This window comes from Takifugu flavidus, chromosome 15, assembly GCF_003711565.1.
Source record: "Takifugu flavidus isolate HTHZ2018 chromosome 15, ASM371156v2, whole genome shotgun sequence".
In the NCBI taxonomy this organism is placed as follows: domain Eukaryota; kingdom Metazoa; phylum Chordata; class Actinopteri; order Tetraodontiformes; family Tetraodontidae; genus Takifugu; species Takifugu flavidus.
In genome coordinates, this window is record NC_079534.1 from 7069565 (window position 1) to 7084042 (window position 14478).

At 42.0% G+C, this 14478-nt stretch overlaps 1 protein-coding gene across 2 annotated transcripts in view; it reads right to left on the reverse strand.

The window, feature by feature from the left end:
* Positions 1 to 14478, reverse strand: part of astn1 (astrotactin 1) — a 260250-nt gene that overhangs the window by 8708 nt on the left and 237064 nt on the right. For both annotated transcript variants that reach the window (XM_057056562.1, XM_057056561.1), the window contains 3 exons: positions 6605 to 6740; positions 5039 to 5139; positions 4026 to 4209 (listed from right to left, as the gene is read on the reverse strand). In XM_057056562.1, the coding sequence (XP_056912542.1) occupies positions 4026 to 4209; positions 5039 to 5139; positions 6605 to 6740 (421 nt within the window). The remainder of the gene's footprint in view (positions 1 to 4025; positions 4210 to 5038; positions 5140 to 6604; positions 6741 to 14478) is intronic.

A 14478-nucleotide genomic window follows, 5' to 3' on the forward strand; every position in this document is an offset into this window, starting at 1 on the left:
ACCTCTTTCCCCGTAGGCTCATTGTATGTGGCAGGATTGTTTATCATTATGCATAAAGTTACTCTTCATGTTTTCATGTTGTGTACACACTGGAGGCAGCTGGGGTTTGCCGGTTTATGATGTTCCCACATCAAGTTGCATGAAAGTGGCTTATTTTACCGTCGCTTGACCATTCATGGTCCTGAGCTATCAAAGAGGGTTTAAAGGTTAATCTGTCACTATGGTAACATGCTAAGGGAATCACTTCCACATTAATAATGTTACTATATTAGTACTAAAAGTACACTAGACTGGAATAGTCTCCTGCAGTTATAGGTTACTAAGAAGACATATAATGAGCTAGGATGCAGTGTTGTAGCCTTACACACCTCTCTGCTGATTCCACAGAACTGATTACATCAACTTTAACGCTTTAAACGCTAAAGAGGTATTTCCTGTTCCACTTTTGCTAAACACAAAAATGGATGTGGATAAAAATGAGTAGAAGAAACTATAAGCACAATTAAATGTGGACTGCTAAACATTCGATGTCTTTTATGTAAATCCCTGTTAGTGAATGATCTGATAGTTGGCTATCACATTGATTTATTCTGTCTTACTGAGAGCTGTCTTCAGGAGGAGGAGTATGTTAGCTTAGATAAGTCATCATATCCCTCGTGGTACTGGTCAGGGAGGGGGAGTGGCAGCAATTGCTCACTCCAGTTAATTAGGTAAAGGATGACTCTTTGCCTCACTCATCTGAACTGGAGAACTGAAAAGCCAGTTCTGTAGTGAATCGGGCCCCTGGTCCATGCTGGTCCACGTTCAGAGTTTCTGTCTGAGTTCTCTGACATCTTGTCTGTCCCGGTGCTCAGAACAGATAGTCATCACTGTAGATGACTTCAATACTCGAGTAGTTGTCGAAAATTATGCTTTTACCATTTCAGCTGTGTCAGTTGGTTTCTTCCAACAGATCAATCAATCAATCAATCAATCAATCAATCAATCAATCAATCAATCAATCAATCAATCAATCAAAGTGTCTGTTACAATCAAAATTGTTTCTAGGTGCTTTACGGAATCCCAGGGCCTGGCCCCCAACAAGCAAAAGTGGCAAGGAAAAACTCCCCTTTAACAGGAGGAAACCTTGAGCAGGACCAGGCTCATGTAGAGGGACCCTCCTGCTGATGGCCTGCTACTGTCAGAACTATCTTTGATAACCTTTGTATTGATTATTAAGGCTATTAAGGCCTCTTCCATGTTAGGAATCCAGTCTTACTGTAGCAGATATTTCAGATAATGCTGTAGCTAAATTTAAGGAAACGATCCCTGTGTTAATCCCGGGACCACTGTGTTTTTGTACAGAGAGCAGTAATTCTAATCTTAGCGCTGCTGACGTTCAGGTTGTTGCTGAAAGTGCAGCAGCAAAGAGTCTGCTGCTGAGAATGAAGAGCAAATCAGAGGAGAGGTGCCTTTTTAATTCAAAGATTAGGGTCCTCAATCAGAAAGCACGAAGATTAGAATGGAAGTGGTATTCTTGCTAAATAGATAACTACCACTTTAGCTTGGAAAGACAGTCTGGTATCTTATAAAAAGGCCCTCCATAGGGCTAGAAAGACCTATTATTCTGTAATTGAAGAAAATAAGAATAACCCCAGGTTTCTTTTCAGCACTGCAGCCAAATTAAGTAAGAGTCACAGTGTTTTGGATCCACGTATGGCTGCCCCAACAGCAATTAAACCATCACCAGATGTGTTTACTGTAGAATCAGACGGGGTCTCCAATGAGTCATTAAATTCCTTTAACCATATAAACTTTTCAGAGATAGCTTTTGAAATAGCTTTTAATTTGAAAATCTAAGTCTACCATGTGTCTTTTAGACCCCATCCCAACACAAGAAATGGAAAATATTTATTGTGTTAGCAAGCTATAGTCTTATAACTACCCTTTCTTCTTTATCTAAAGTTCTAGAGAAAGTGGTGTTGACAGTTACTGGACCGCCTGCAGAGGTTTATGAGGTTTAGATCATGTTTCAGAGCTCATCACAGCAAAGAAACAACACTTGTTAAAGTTCCTGATAATCTTCTCATATCTTCAGACAATGGACTGCTTTCCATGCAGTATATATATATATATATATATATATATATACACACACACACACACACACACACACACACACACACACACACACAGTATAGGATAATATACTATATACAGTATATAGGGTCAGCCATGGAGTTCCACAAGGTTCTGTGCTTGGACCAGTCCTTTACATTTTTTAACTGCCTCCCTGAGGAAACATTTTTTAGCAGCCTGGAATAAATTTTCCTTGCTATGCTGATGACACTTGGCTGTCGTTATCCATAAAACCAGATGAGACAGAGCAGTTAGTGAAAGCTCTAGCTTGTTTTAAAGACATCAATTCGCGGATTATCTCAAATTTAAAAACTGAGGTAATTGGGTTTGGGCCTTTACTTCTTTAGATTTGATCTATAGATTGAACACAAGGCCCAATGCATTTAAAAAGTCAAATCGGTTCTTCGCGATGGTTTCCCTACAAACGTTTTCATGCATAGCTATGCATCCCATCATAATGCAATTTAATTCCATATACTTCTGAGTAAACAAGCTCCTGCTCTCTGTTCCAACAACTTTTCTCAAAACTTTTAAACTGCCCATTTAACTCATTTTAACACCTATTTTTACACAGGAGCTGCTCTCTCCTTTACAGTTTTACTATCTGTTTTAGCAACATTTGGCACACATCAAGCCAAATACCTGCAGTCTTGATTCATGCCCACAAACCTCTTCTGAAGAAACCAAAACTTGGCCCCTCTGATTGGAGAAAATTTAGACCAATTTTAAAACTTCCATTTTTATCTGGAGTTTTAGACATTTGGAGAATGTTTCAACACAGCTTTTAGACTTTATGTGTCAGAATGTCACATAACAGTCAAAATGGTCCCTAAAGTAAAAAATGACATTTTATAAAGAAATAATTTTGAATTATTGTAGACCTGGGTGCAACCATTCACTCCTGGGTTTGCAGCTATGCTGGTCTTAACTGAATTGCCTCATATCTTTAGACAAAACTTTTGCAGTCTCCATAGGTAACTGCTCACCGTCCTCAGTCCACCTCGGTTTCATTTCAGGTCTGTTCTATTTATTTATGAATTTGCTTGGAGAAATTTCTCTTTTTGTTGTTATGCAGGTGACACACAGATGCTCCTTCTGCTGAGACCCGAGGATCCAAATCGCCCCAGGATGTGACTGTCTGTCCATTTTAGAACTGGTTTTCCTGCTCCTAAAGCTCATAATCATCCAGCCCACAGTAATTTAAGTAAATTGGTGACCCCCTCACCAGCCTGCCCTGATGAGGTGACCGGGCTTTTGTTGTCAGGGGCCTTTCACTTCACTGGAAACATCCTTCCCAAATATACAAGGGTGGCTAGGTCAGTGAATCCTTTAAAATGTCTTCTCAAACACCACTTTTACACAGGGGCTTCAATGGGATGTAATATTCAACTGAGCTTTATGTTATGCTGCTGTTTGGCAAGGTACCTGAAATGCTAGTTTTTTTTAAGGTAAGTAAATAAAGGTCAGTTTCCACAGTTTCTGACCAGCACAAGGAGGTTGTTGTTGCTGGATACGGTGCTTCCCGTTTGTTCCATATATAAAATGTTATCTTGCCGACATGCACACTAATGTGATGAATTCACCTGGAAGTGATTCTGGCACTGATTCATGTGAGGTGGTCCACAGATGCTTGTTGATGCTTTTTTCCGTTCATATAAAATCTTGTAGTGGAAGCACGTTGCTGCCAACTAGTGGTTGGACTGTAATCTACACCCAGTTGGGGCCAGACTGAATCCAAAGGTTCAACGTTCACCTTTACAATAACACCGATGGTTTTTTTTAACTTCAGTTCCAGCTTTCCTGGTTTCAGTGACATCAATCAATCAATCAATCAATCAGTCAGTCAATCAGTCAATCAGTCAATTGGCAAAACTGACTCCAAGAAAATGAGGTAAAGCTTATCATACCTGGGTCCTAACTCATCCTCACACCTCCAGGTGAATTCTCCAAAGCTCTCATAGCGTAGGTTGTAGTGATAGAGCACGCGGTGGAGTGTTGGGGCTCCCAGGTCCATCAGCGTGTTGTAGGCCGTCTGCTGCTCCTTCCCACTGGTGTAGCCATTAAACAGGTTGTAGATCTTTTCGGCTATTTCTAGAAAGGCAAACACAGCTACAACCTTATTTTTACTGCACTTATTTATTCATAAATAAGTGCATAATTCATAATTGGCAGTATTTCCATGGCTTTATTTAGGTAGCCGTTTGCAGCTGTACTTTAATTCGGTATAATGCGTTTGGCAGCAGCTACCAGTGTTTGCTATGAAATTTCTTTTTGTTGTTGTTGTTGTTGCTGTTTTAGGTATTTATGTTTAATTTCCTGCACAGTTTGCTGCTTCTATGACTCTTCTGAACTTTTGCAGCGGCAGAAAACAACCATGTCTTTGGTTTTCATTAACATCAGCGGCTACAACCAGTCGAGTCTTATCTGGTGAAATCCACTGTAGGTAAATAGATCGGCATATCTGTGTATTACCTTGTGATATCACTCAGACTGAGAACAGCAGAGCCGCAGAGAGGGAAAAACAGAATCTAGCAGAGTTTTTTTTTGTCTTTTCAGGCATTAAACTCCTGCAGCTTCAGTGGCTGAAACCTTTTGTGCCAACAGGATCAGCAAGAACACCTTGGCTATAAATCTGTCCAGTGTGGACAAAGGCTAAATTCCATCATTAGTCTTTTTTTCTTTTTAATGCCCAATGTTGGGAAATTATGTTGCCGACTTGTGCATTTTTAGAGTGCATTTTTAAAAACCTATTTCAATTGTTTAACCTTGTAAATAATATACTCCAACCACAACCACTGTTACTACTACTACTAATAACAACAATAATAACGGTGCCCACAGAATGAGAGTAACCTCAGGCACAGACCACAGGAGTGATCTGGCTGTCACCTGGCCGACTCTCGTCTGCGTCTGTCCTCACCTTGCGCTTTGACGTCATCCACAGTTGGACACGGTGTTTTGATGGTGACCTCACTTGGGCTGGAACGGCGGCCCGTATTGTCTACTGCCCACAGCCGAAACCTGGACGCATAAACACACACATGCTGAGAAAATCTGCTGCTGATTGTGAGCAATAAATCATTCACCCAGAAAGAGCAACAAATACAATAAATGGTCTGTGTTTATGCAGAGCTCTGTGCTCTGAGCTCTTAACATTAATGTGTGCATTCACCCCAGTCACACTTATAACAGCATAACCAGCTGGGATTCAGTAATAATGTATGTGTTATTATGTCATTCAAAGACCGTATCAGGAGATCTGTGTTTTGTGCTGTTAAGTGTTTAATGCATCAGTTTAGTCATTAAGATTTTGCCTTTGAAGGACTGTATCATACTTGCATTTTACTGGAGTCCCACTGACAGAATTTGGAAGATATCGCTAAATGTATATTGCCCCCTAGTGAGTAGACCAGAAACTGCACCATCAACACTCAGCTGAGAATCGGAAATCAATCACTAATAAATAATAAATTACTACGAGTTCTAAACTGTGTGAACTATTAGACCAGTTTTCTGTGGAATATTAACAAACTGCACAGCTGATGAAGAAAGCAGCCCCCTGCAGGGAGAAAAGATGCCTGGGCCTCACTGCTGCTCAGAGTGGAAATGTATGTGTTAATGCATTGAGCATGAGCTATTCATTAAACATGTTTTCCCATTATACCCATTATGTATGTGTGTGGGTGTGTATGTGTGTGTGTGTGTGTGTGTGTGTGTGTGTGTGTGTGTGTGTGTGTGTACTGAGCATTAAACACTACCAGGCACAAGAGAAAAAAAAATTAGAGTATGATGTCTTTTGTAACTGGATGCAAAACTACTGACCCGGTTCAAACTGGCACATACGGCACCGAAGCCCTAACCCTTGCTCTAACACCCCTGAAATAACTCTATATTAACCTGTTCAGTAAATGATCCCACCCATCACTTTCAGTGAGTGGTTACTGTGTGACGACTTCCCTGGCAAAGAAACTCACTCTTTCCCAACGGCTATAAATATGTGGAAAGATTTCGTGGCTGTAAACAAAATTAGCTGTTACTCAACCCACTGCTATTGTCTGGAACACTGTAAAACACAATCACTGAGTAAGAGTAACTAATTACAAAGAATAACAGAGTTTAAAGAGGTTGTGTGCTGAATTGAATCGCAGGTCTGTAGGTTGACGTATAAATGTAAAAACCATTAACATTTATGCAACTGCATTTCTGACAGGACGTGCTTGTTGAGTCAGTGATCATATTTAGGTTTTTGGCAGCTGAGACTGGGATGTATATTGACCATTAAAGCAGTTCTGGGTGTGTCACCCAGGGGAGTCATGCTTTGAAGTCATTCTTTACAGACTTTTGTCGTTAATGTTGTGATGCTTAAAGTGAACATAATAAAGGGTTTTAATGATAGCGCGCTGTGAAGACCCTGTCTCCCCTCACATTAAAATCTGCTGTAACACGATTAAGTTTAAAAGTCTGTAATAAATGAAGAAAAACTCACATGTATGTGGTGTCAGGCTCCAGGCAGCGAACGATCATGCTGATGGAGGAGGACAGGAGGCTGGGGACGTCCCCTAACATCACACATGGAGACCTGGCTCCAGATAAGATATCATCCACAAAACTCAAGAGGGTCTCTGTGGCAGACACAACGACAGAAGTTCAGTCTGACTGGGAGGTCAAGGAGAATAACGTGTGTCCACTGTTGGGAAGAAGACAAAGGTCAACTGACCAACATCAAGCTGTGATAAAAATAACCAAAACCGTGACAATGCAGCATCAATACAGTACACAGATCTATCATTGGCCACAAGAAAACTGCTGCTCGTGATTAGGTGGCGACAGTAGAAGTCCTCAAGCCTCAAGGGACAACTATAACATTCAGAAATTTAAAGAGCTGTACAGCATATTTATGTGTCAGCTAGACAGACAGACAGACAGATCGACAGACAGACAGACAGACAGATAGATAGATAGATAGATAGATAGATAGATAGATAGATAGATAGATAGATAGATAGATAGATAGATAGATAGATAGAAATCACCACCCCTCCACGTTGTGTTCTCGCCTGCTGTCCGGAGGGGTGGTGACACAAGCAGTTATGTTTTCACAGCACACAAGTGATTGATACACAAGTCCGAATGCAGCAAAAGGGAGCCAAATCTGCATGTGTGAAGTTTGCTAAAACGATGCTGCTCTGCTCTCAGGTGCTGCGCTGCTCTGAAGCTCCAGCTCCTCACAGGCAACATGCAAAGTCAGACACACATTCACAGTCTCGTTCACAGCTGAGGTCAATTTGAGGTCAGTACAATTCCCTTCAGGTCACTATAGCAACATGTCTCGGTGTGTTCACCACCAGTGGGGTCAACTGGACTCAATAAAAACATGAGTACAAATTAGGAGACAATAATCCAGACGAACCTGTGTCCTCTCTCCATATCCCAGACCTCCAGGCTTGTGCGGGTCAGGTGACAACAAGGCTTAAATTCTTTTTTATTTTTTATTTTCAAGTCATAAAGACAGTGCTGCCATATAATGGATGGATGAAAAAGCCCATTAGAGTGGCCTGGAACCGTGCTGCCATGTATTTTTGTGGGTGGCCTTCTGGCCAAGAAAACACCGAGAGTACCTAATTTACTTCTAATAAATAACTTATTCAAAGGAGAAGTGTTGCTCTGTGAACACTGTGTGCTGCCATGGCATTTATGGAGTTGATTTAACACCCTTAAAAAAACAACTAAAATAAAAACAACATGAAATACTAAATAAATGGGAAAAAAAGGTTTTCAATCTCTCACTCACTGCTGGAAAAAAAAACTGATGGAAGAGAATCACAGCAATACTTCAGCCCCAGGAGCTGCTGAAGCTGCCAGGTTGTTGGAGGTATAAAGAAGCGAACAATCCTACCCACTATGATATTCCCTCTTCGGCAGAAGCTTCAGAAGTTTGAAGTGGAGCTGTGATGGTCAAAATGTAAATTCCTGGCAATGCCGTCCGACGCCACAAAAGCCGCGTTATCTCTAAAATAGAATGGCTCGCACAAGAACCCAAGACTTTAACCACGTCCAAAACCCACTTGTTTCAGCATGGATGGAGCCAGGAAACAAGGGAGGCGCAAAGATGGAAAAGCTTAAATTTAGATGCTTTGTGACGGCTGAATGCAAAAGTATAGTATGGCTCTAACATGTTCGGGTTTTACCAATCTGCCCATTCTCTGCTGCTTTTTCCTTATGGGGAAAACGCTAATTCAAGCTAATTCAAGGAGCCTTTGGGTGAGAGGCAGGGTCACCATAAACACATCCAGCTCATCACAGGGCCAACATACAGAGACAAACAACCATTCACCCTCATATTCACACCTGAGGTCAGTTTAGAGTCACTAATCCATCCCCAAGGATTGTGGGAGCAGCCTGAGGATGCAAACTCATAGAAAATGATTCAGACCGTGACCCTTTTTGATGGGAGGTGACGGCGCTAACCACTGCAACAGGCTACTTTTTTAAACAGATAAATAACCTTCACAATAAGATATGTCTGGAGTCCTGTCCTTCATTTGAGGATCCAAGAGAGCGACACCACAGATGTAAACAGCGGTTCTAACTAGCATCGCTGGAGGTAGGACAGCTCCAGCGGGTCCCCGTCACATGACACAACCTCGGGTTCCGTACTGAGCAAAACCTGACACACATCACTGACTGTCGACACACGGTTTCAGAGGAAAACTTTTCTGTCAGCTGGAGTTGCTTACCCGAAACATTCTTAAAGTATGATTAGGCGGAAAAGTCATCGACTGCCAGAAGGCAGATGTGAGTTATGGGATGTCTCACCTTTTGAAGTCTTGCCTGCTCTTGTCAGTTCAGTTGTACAGACCCCCTTAATGTTCCTGTGTGTGTGTGTGAGTTAGTGTTTTTTTGCTGCTCCTTGGCTTCCCAATGTGAAGGACAGGTGCTTCAAAGATGCAAATGCATTTAAAGATGCGGCCATCTATTAAAGTCAAAAAAATTTGGCGAGTGATTTCTTGCAAACGCTCATGAATTAGTCAATATCAATTAAGTCAAACCACCAACCAGGCTAGATCATGTTCTCAACATTTTACAACAGGGGCACTGTCAGACTGATACTGTATACTACAGGTTGATTTTACCAGGGCAAATAATTCATTCAATAGGCAATAGTGTCCACTTTTTTATGAAGCTTGTTGTTTGGAATGATTTATCTCCAACACTTAACTCCATGGAGGACATATAGAGGACATGCAATGTTTGACTCAACACTTGACTCAAACGGTATCTTTATCTTGTGCTGACCTGATTTGGACCCATACATACGCAGCTGTGAGCTCTGTGGGCTTTCCCCTACAACAGGCATTGTGCAGTATGCTGATTTCAAATCAGGAAAGAGCCTGGAATGATTTGATCTGCCAGGATGACTGAGGAGAAAACTGGGACAACTTCAATTTTCAATCAAACCCTGCTGTATCTAAAAATGCTACCAAGCTATCCTGGCTAGCGCGCTAACCTAACACACATTGATAATTAATAAATAAATAGTAATTGGACCTCAATGCTGATGTGTTGCCTCAATCTGTAACTAACACACTAACACTGAGGATTTCTGACCTGGGCGATTGAAGGTGGGGTGTGTGAGCAGGTGGTGTGTGTTGCCTGCGATGGATTTATTCCTGCCTATCACCCAATGACTTCAGACTCCAGCCTGACAGCACGTGGATGGATGTCAGGACTAAATTAGGGAATACATTAAATACAAAACTACATTCAAAATAATTCCAGACATCAAAGTTATTTAGTCTGAACCAAGAACAAGGCAGTAAATCTTTCCACATCGTGACAGACGGAGAGCTGTATTTTACCCAGTAATAAGGTTATCTCAAATGAAAATTCAAAGGTTATCTGGAACATTTTGATGGTTTCTGTTTTTCTTCTGTTATGGTAACACAAGCCAATCATGAAGGACGCAATGAGCTGAAGTGAGTTGTTGCAAAGATATGCACATGTGTAAACCTAGATGAGGTAAGAATTCAGTTCCGGGCGTATGTGTCCTATCACAGGTGAACCTGTAGGCTGTCTGGGATTTTATCCCCCGGACTGCATCCATGAAAGAACCCAAGCTATCAGACAGATCACCAACTCCTCACCTTCTATCGAGTGCATCTTCTGTAGGGTTAATCCTCATGCCTGTGAGCTTCAGGACTGGGTTCCTTAATAGTTTAATTTAATATCTCATGGGGATTGGAGTGCATTTCTAGAGAGATGTATGATGATGATGGCTGTGAGAAAGATAAATGGATGTCATGCATCTTCAGGACAAAAACAGGTAGGTTTGTCCACTTCACTGAGGCCAAGCTTGGCCCTCTCAACATTTCTGCTTTCTTTCAGTTCTCCTTCTCTCTTTTGTCCTTTTATTTGTAGTTTCTCTGTTTGCCTCAAGTGAACGTCCCTCCTGGGCAGCTCTCAATGACAACATCTTTAAGTGCTTCTGAGAGTTTTGGATTGTCCATCAGTCTCGTGGCACAAATTTGCTCCCATTTCTCACATCCAACTGTGCATTGACCCGGTTTTCCTGATGTGTGCTGTTGAAACTGAACCCCTGCTGAGAGGGAAATGAAAATACGAACCTGATTTAAAACAGTGTCAAAGTCTCCCATTTGCTATTTTACTGTCAAGTGTCAAAACACGTATCTTTGTGTGCAAAGCTCTTACCAGGGGCAAATTAAAAGGTTGAGTTTCCTATTTACTAGAGGAATAACAAATGGAAAATGATAAAAGCAGAGTGACTCAGAGAGTTACGGAGTGCTATTAGTGAAATGGTGTTCATTTATTCCACAAGCTCGGGCCAGAGAGACTGATTTGCTGCTGCAGTTTAGGCACCAACTAGCGTGTTTGCCAAGACCAAATATAATGACAGTAAACTTTACGTCTACTGTAAGTAAAGTTGGGGCTACAAGCATATCTTGTTGCATGTCAAACCTAAAAGGAGCAAAAGGCCAGATAAATGAGTGCTTTTCTTTATCAAGCATTCCTGATCCAGATGCCAGTACTCCAGGAATAAATAGACCTCATGAGGAAACACTGATTTACATGAATGCTGTCCATCCAAACACTTCATCCAGCACTCCAGAGGGGAATGCAAGCTGCTCCCAGGTTAGCTGGGAGATATCATCCCTCCAGCGTGTCCTGGGCCTTCGCCGGGGCCTCTTTCTAGTAGGACGTGCCTGGAAAACCTCACCTGGGATGTAGTCCAGGAGGCATCCTAATGAGATGTCTGAACCACCTCATCTGGCTCCTCAGGATGTGGAGGAGCAGCGGCTCTAATTTGAGTCCCTCTCAGAAGACCGAGCTCCCGGCCCTCTAAGCCAGAACTCTGACTCTGCATGGAGAAGACTCATTTTGGCAAATTGTGTCTGGTTCTTTCTGTCAGAACCAAACGTGAGTCTACCTTTTCCCCACTCCTACGCTTGTTTTGTGCCACGTTGAAGCACAACTACCCCCCCGTCTTCGACCCCCGCTACCTCGCACTCAAATGACCTAAATGAACTGTGTTCAAGCACGGATTCCTCCAATACCCATGTCCTCGCATTAATAACCAAAATGTGCACGATGCTACGCCATCATTAAAACTGTTGTTTGTTTTTTCCATTTTTTGTTTTTGCAAATATCCACATTTATGGACTATGCGAGACAGAGTTCACAAAGTTCGAATGCAACAACGAGGTTTGGTGCGTTGCGTCACTCTGCTTGTGCATATATGTAAACAGCCGACTGCGCTCAAACACACCTCTTCCAACGGTCCCGTGCTGGGGAAGCATGCTATGCTTAAACACTGTACAGTTGCGCTCATACCAGTTAAACATTCTGTACATTGGGGAAAAGTGTTTCCTAGCATGAGTGCGGCCTTGGGGTTATAAAGTTATTAAGGATTGATTAGACTCCAGAATTTTGCTACATTGAAAATGTGGTGTCCATAAAATCTGAATAATAATTACTGATTGTTTACTACGATCTCAGATAGGAAGAACTACATTCACTGTGTGTTTTGCTTTACTTTGAAAAGGGTCACTGACCCAAAACATTTGACGGACAAAAGTGAAGTAACCTTATTAGAAAATCTGTTTTTCTTGCAAGGCCAAACCAAGGAAGTGACGTTTGATTCAGCCCAGGTCAACCTGCTCAAGGAATTTCATTAACACAAATGCCAGAAACATGAAGCTTTAACAGTTCTGTGCCTGTGCTGTGACTGGTTCCTTAAAATGGTTCTTGATATAAAAGGATGTTTCGGCGACATCCTTCAGGGATCCTAGGTGAGCCTCTATTGTTTCCACTGTCCAGAGGGGTTTGTCTGAGTAACTAGTATGTTTATTTTTGGGACGGTCAGATGTTAAAATGACACTCAATTCCATCATTTTAAGCTGATATTGGGGTCGAGTGATGTTGTGCCATGATAGTGTCATATGTTTGTGCTGCAGAACCTTCAACCAGAACAGACTGAAGAGATGATTTTCTGTCCAAATGTGGAGAAGAAATGGCTAAATGATGGGCAACATTATCTAAATGACAGTTATATATTAATTATGGATTTATAAAGACTTCTATGATTAAATTATGTGTTCTTTCAACCCCCTATACAGGGGTCAGGATTTGAACTCATGCACGAGTGTGTCTGTGGAATTCGTGTTTACTTCTTTCCCCTGCCGGACATCTGGTCATTTTGATTAAAGTAGTACAAATGTTTATATTTCTGGATGCTTTCAGTCAGGTTCTCCTCAAGTGTCTCCATGTTTCCTCAATGGCTAGCAAGAAATGAAATGTCTTGGAGGTAAGTGTGCAGTTTAAATGCACGGGGACCTGTGCACAGACGCTTTAGAGAGAAACACAGTCTTGAACACAGCGTCTGACTGCTGATTCTCGTCCTGCCTGGACATTACTGTAATGGACATTTTCCTAAAAAAAAGTCGACGTATTATGTGCAGATTTCATTATTTGACCATATTTATGACAGCTTTATCAGTCGCACTGCAGAACAAGCTATTGTCAGCCATCAGGTATCAACTTAGTTGCGACTGTTTGCAAATGTAACAATAGCATAACTATAAAGTTTAAACCCAATTTGTTTACTTTAGAATGACACACTTACATATTCAATAAAAAGTAAAAGGAAAGTGAAGAGTAAAAATCTTTGCCAGATATTGGCCAAAATAATGTTATTTTTTATATATATAATTCCAGTGTTTCTGTTAAAGTAAACACTCTTTCCTCGGTTAGTTAGGCTAACTAGTTTATCCTTAAAATAAGTAACGTCAAAATCATATCAGGGAGATGGATTTAATTTCGCTTTTATCATCGGCCAAGTGAGTCAGTATTTGGTAGCTTTGCCCCTTTATTGTTTAACTTGGGTTCAACTTCTGGGTAGCCTTCCACAAGCTTCTCACAGTCAGTTACTGGAAGACAGAAATTGAGTCAGGATCGAAGGCTTTCTGCTTTTTTCCAGTTCTTCCCATAAATTTTCAATTGGATTAAAATCCAAGATTTGTTGGACACTTTGATACCTACACGTTATCTTTAAGGCATTTTTGAGAAGCGTGTTTGGTGAGACAAAATCAGTATCAATCAAAAGCGCCCCGAGGAAGGACTGGTGATGAACCAGTAACAGGGTCATTGGCGGCCCAGCGATGCACATGGGGACGGATGGCTAGCCTAGGTGTTCTGATCCAATGGGTCAGCTACTGGAGCTCAAACTGACAATGAAATTAATGCTGGTTCTGATGGAGAGGTGTCAGAACACACAATGCATCACAGACCAGTTAAGGTGTAAACGCGGACCCCCAGCAGGAACGGGGCGGGGGGGGGGGGGGGGGGTCTCCTGATGGCTGCAGCCTCTCTCACCATGCTCATGCTCCCTGGCACAAGATAAAAAGGTTCAGGAAGGGTTGGAGGAGCACAACAAGTGTAAGGTCTTTGAAATTATACATATCCCCGGGTCAGGGGTCCGTGGCAGCAAAAAGGGGCCCAAATCAATATTAGGCTGGTGAAAGTGTTAGCAGGTGGAAAGGGTGGGTGAGTGCCACCTCACAGGAAGTGCCAAGAGGCGGGAGGAGACGCGAACACTCTGGTGGCTGCTGATGTCGGTGTGTGGTAGGTCGATAAGTGAGTAATATGTTTATCAAATAGGAGCCTTGGACCCTGGAACGAACCTTACCCAGACAGAACAATCAAGGCTGTTAGGTCATCGGACTGATCAAAGCCCAGGGGATGTTTGTTCTCCATCAGGTTGGTGCTCTGACTTAAAGCAGATATCCTATTCATGAAATGTGGACCCATCACCCCCACCCCCGTGTGTGTGTGTGTGTGTGTGTG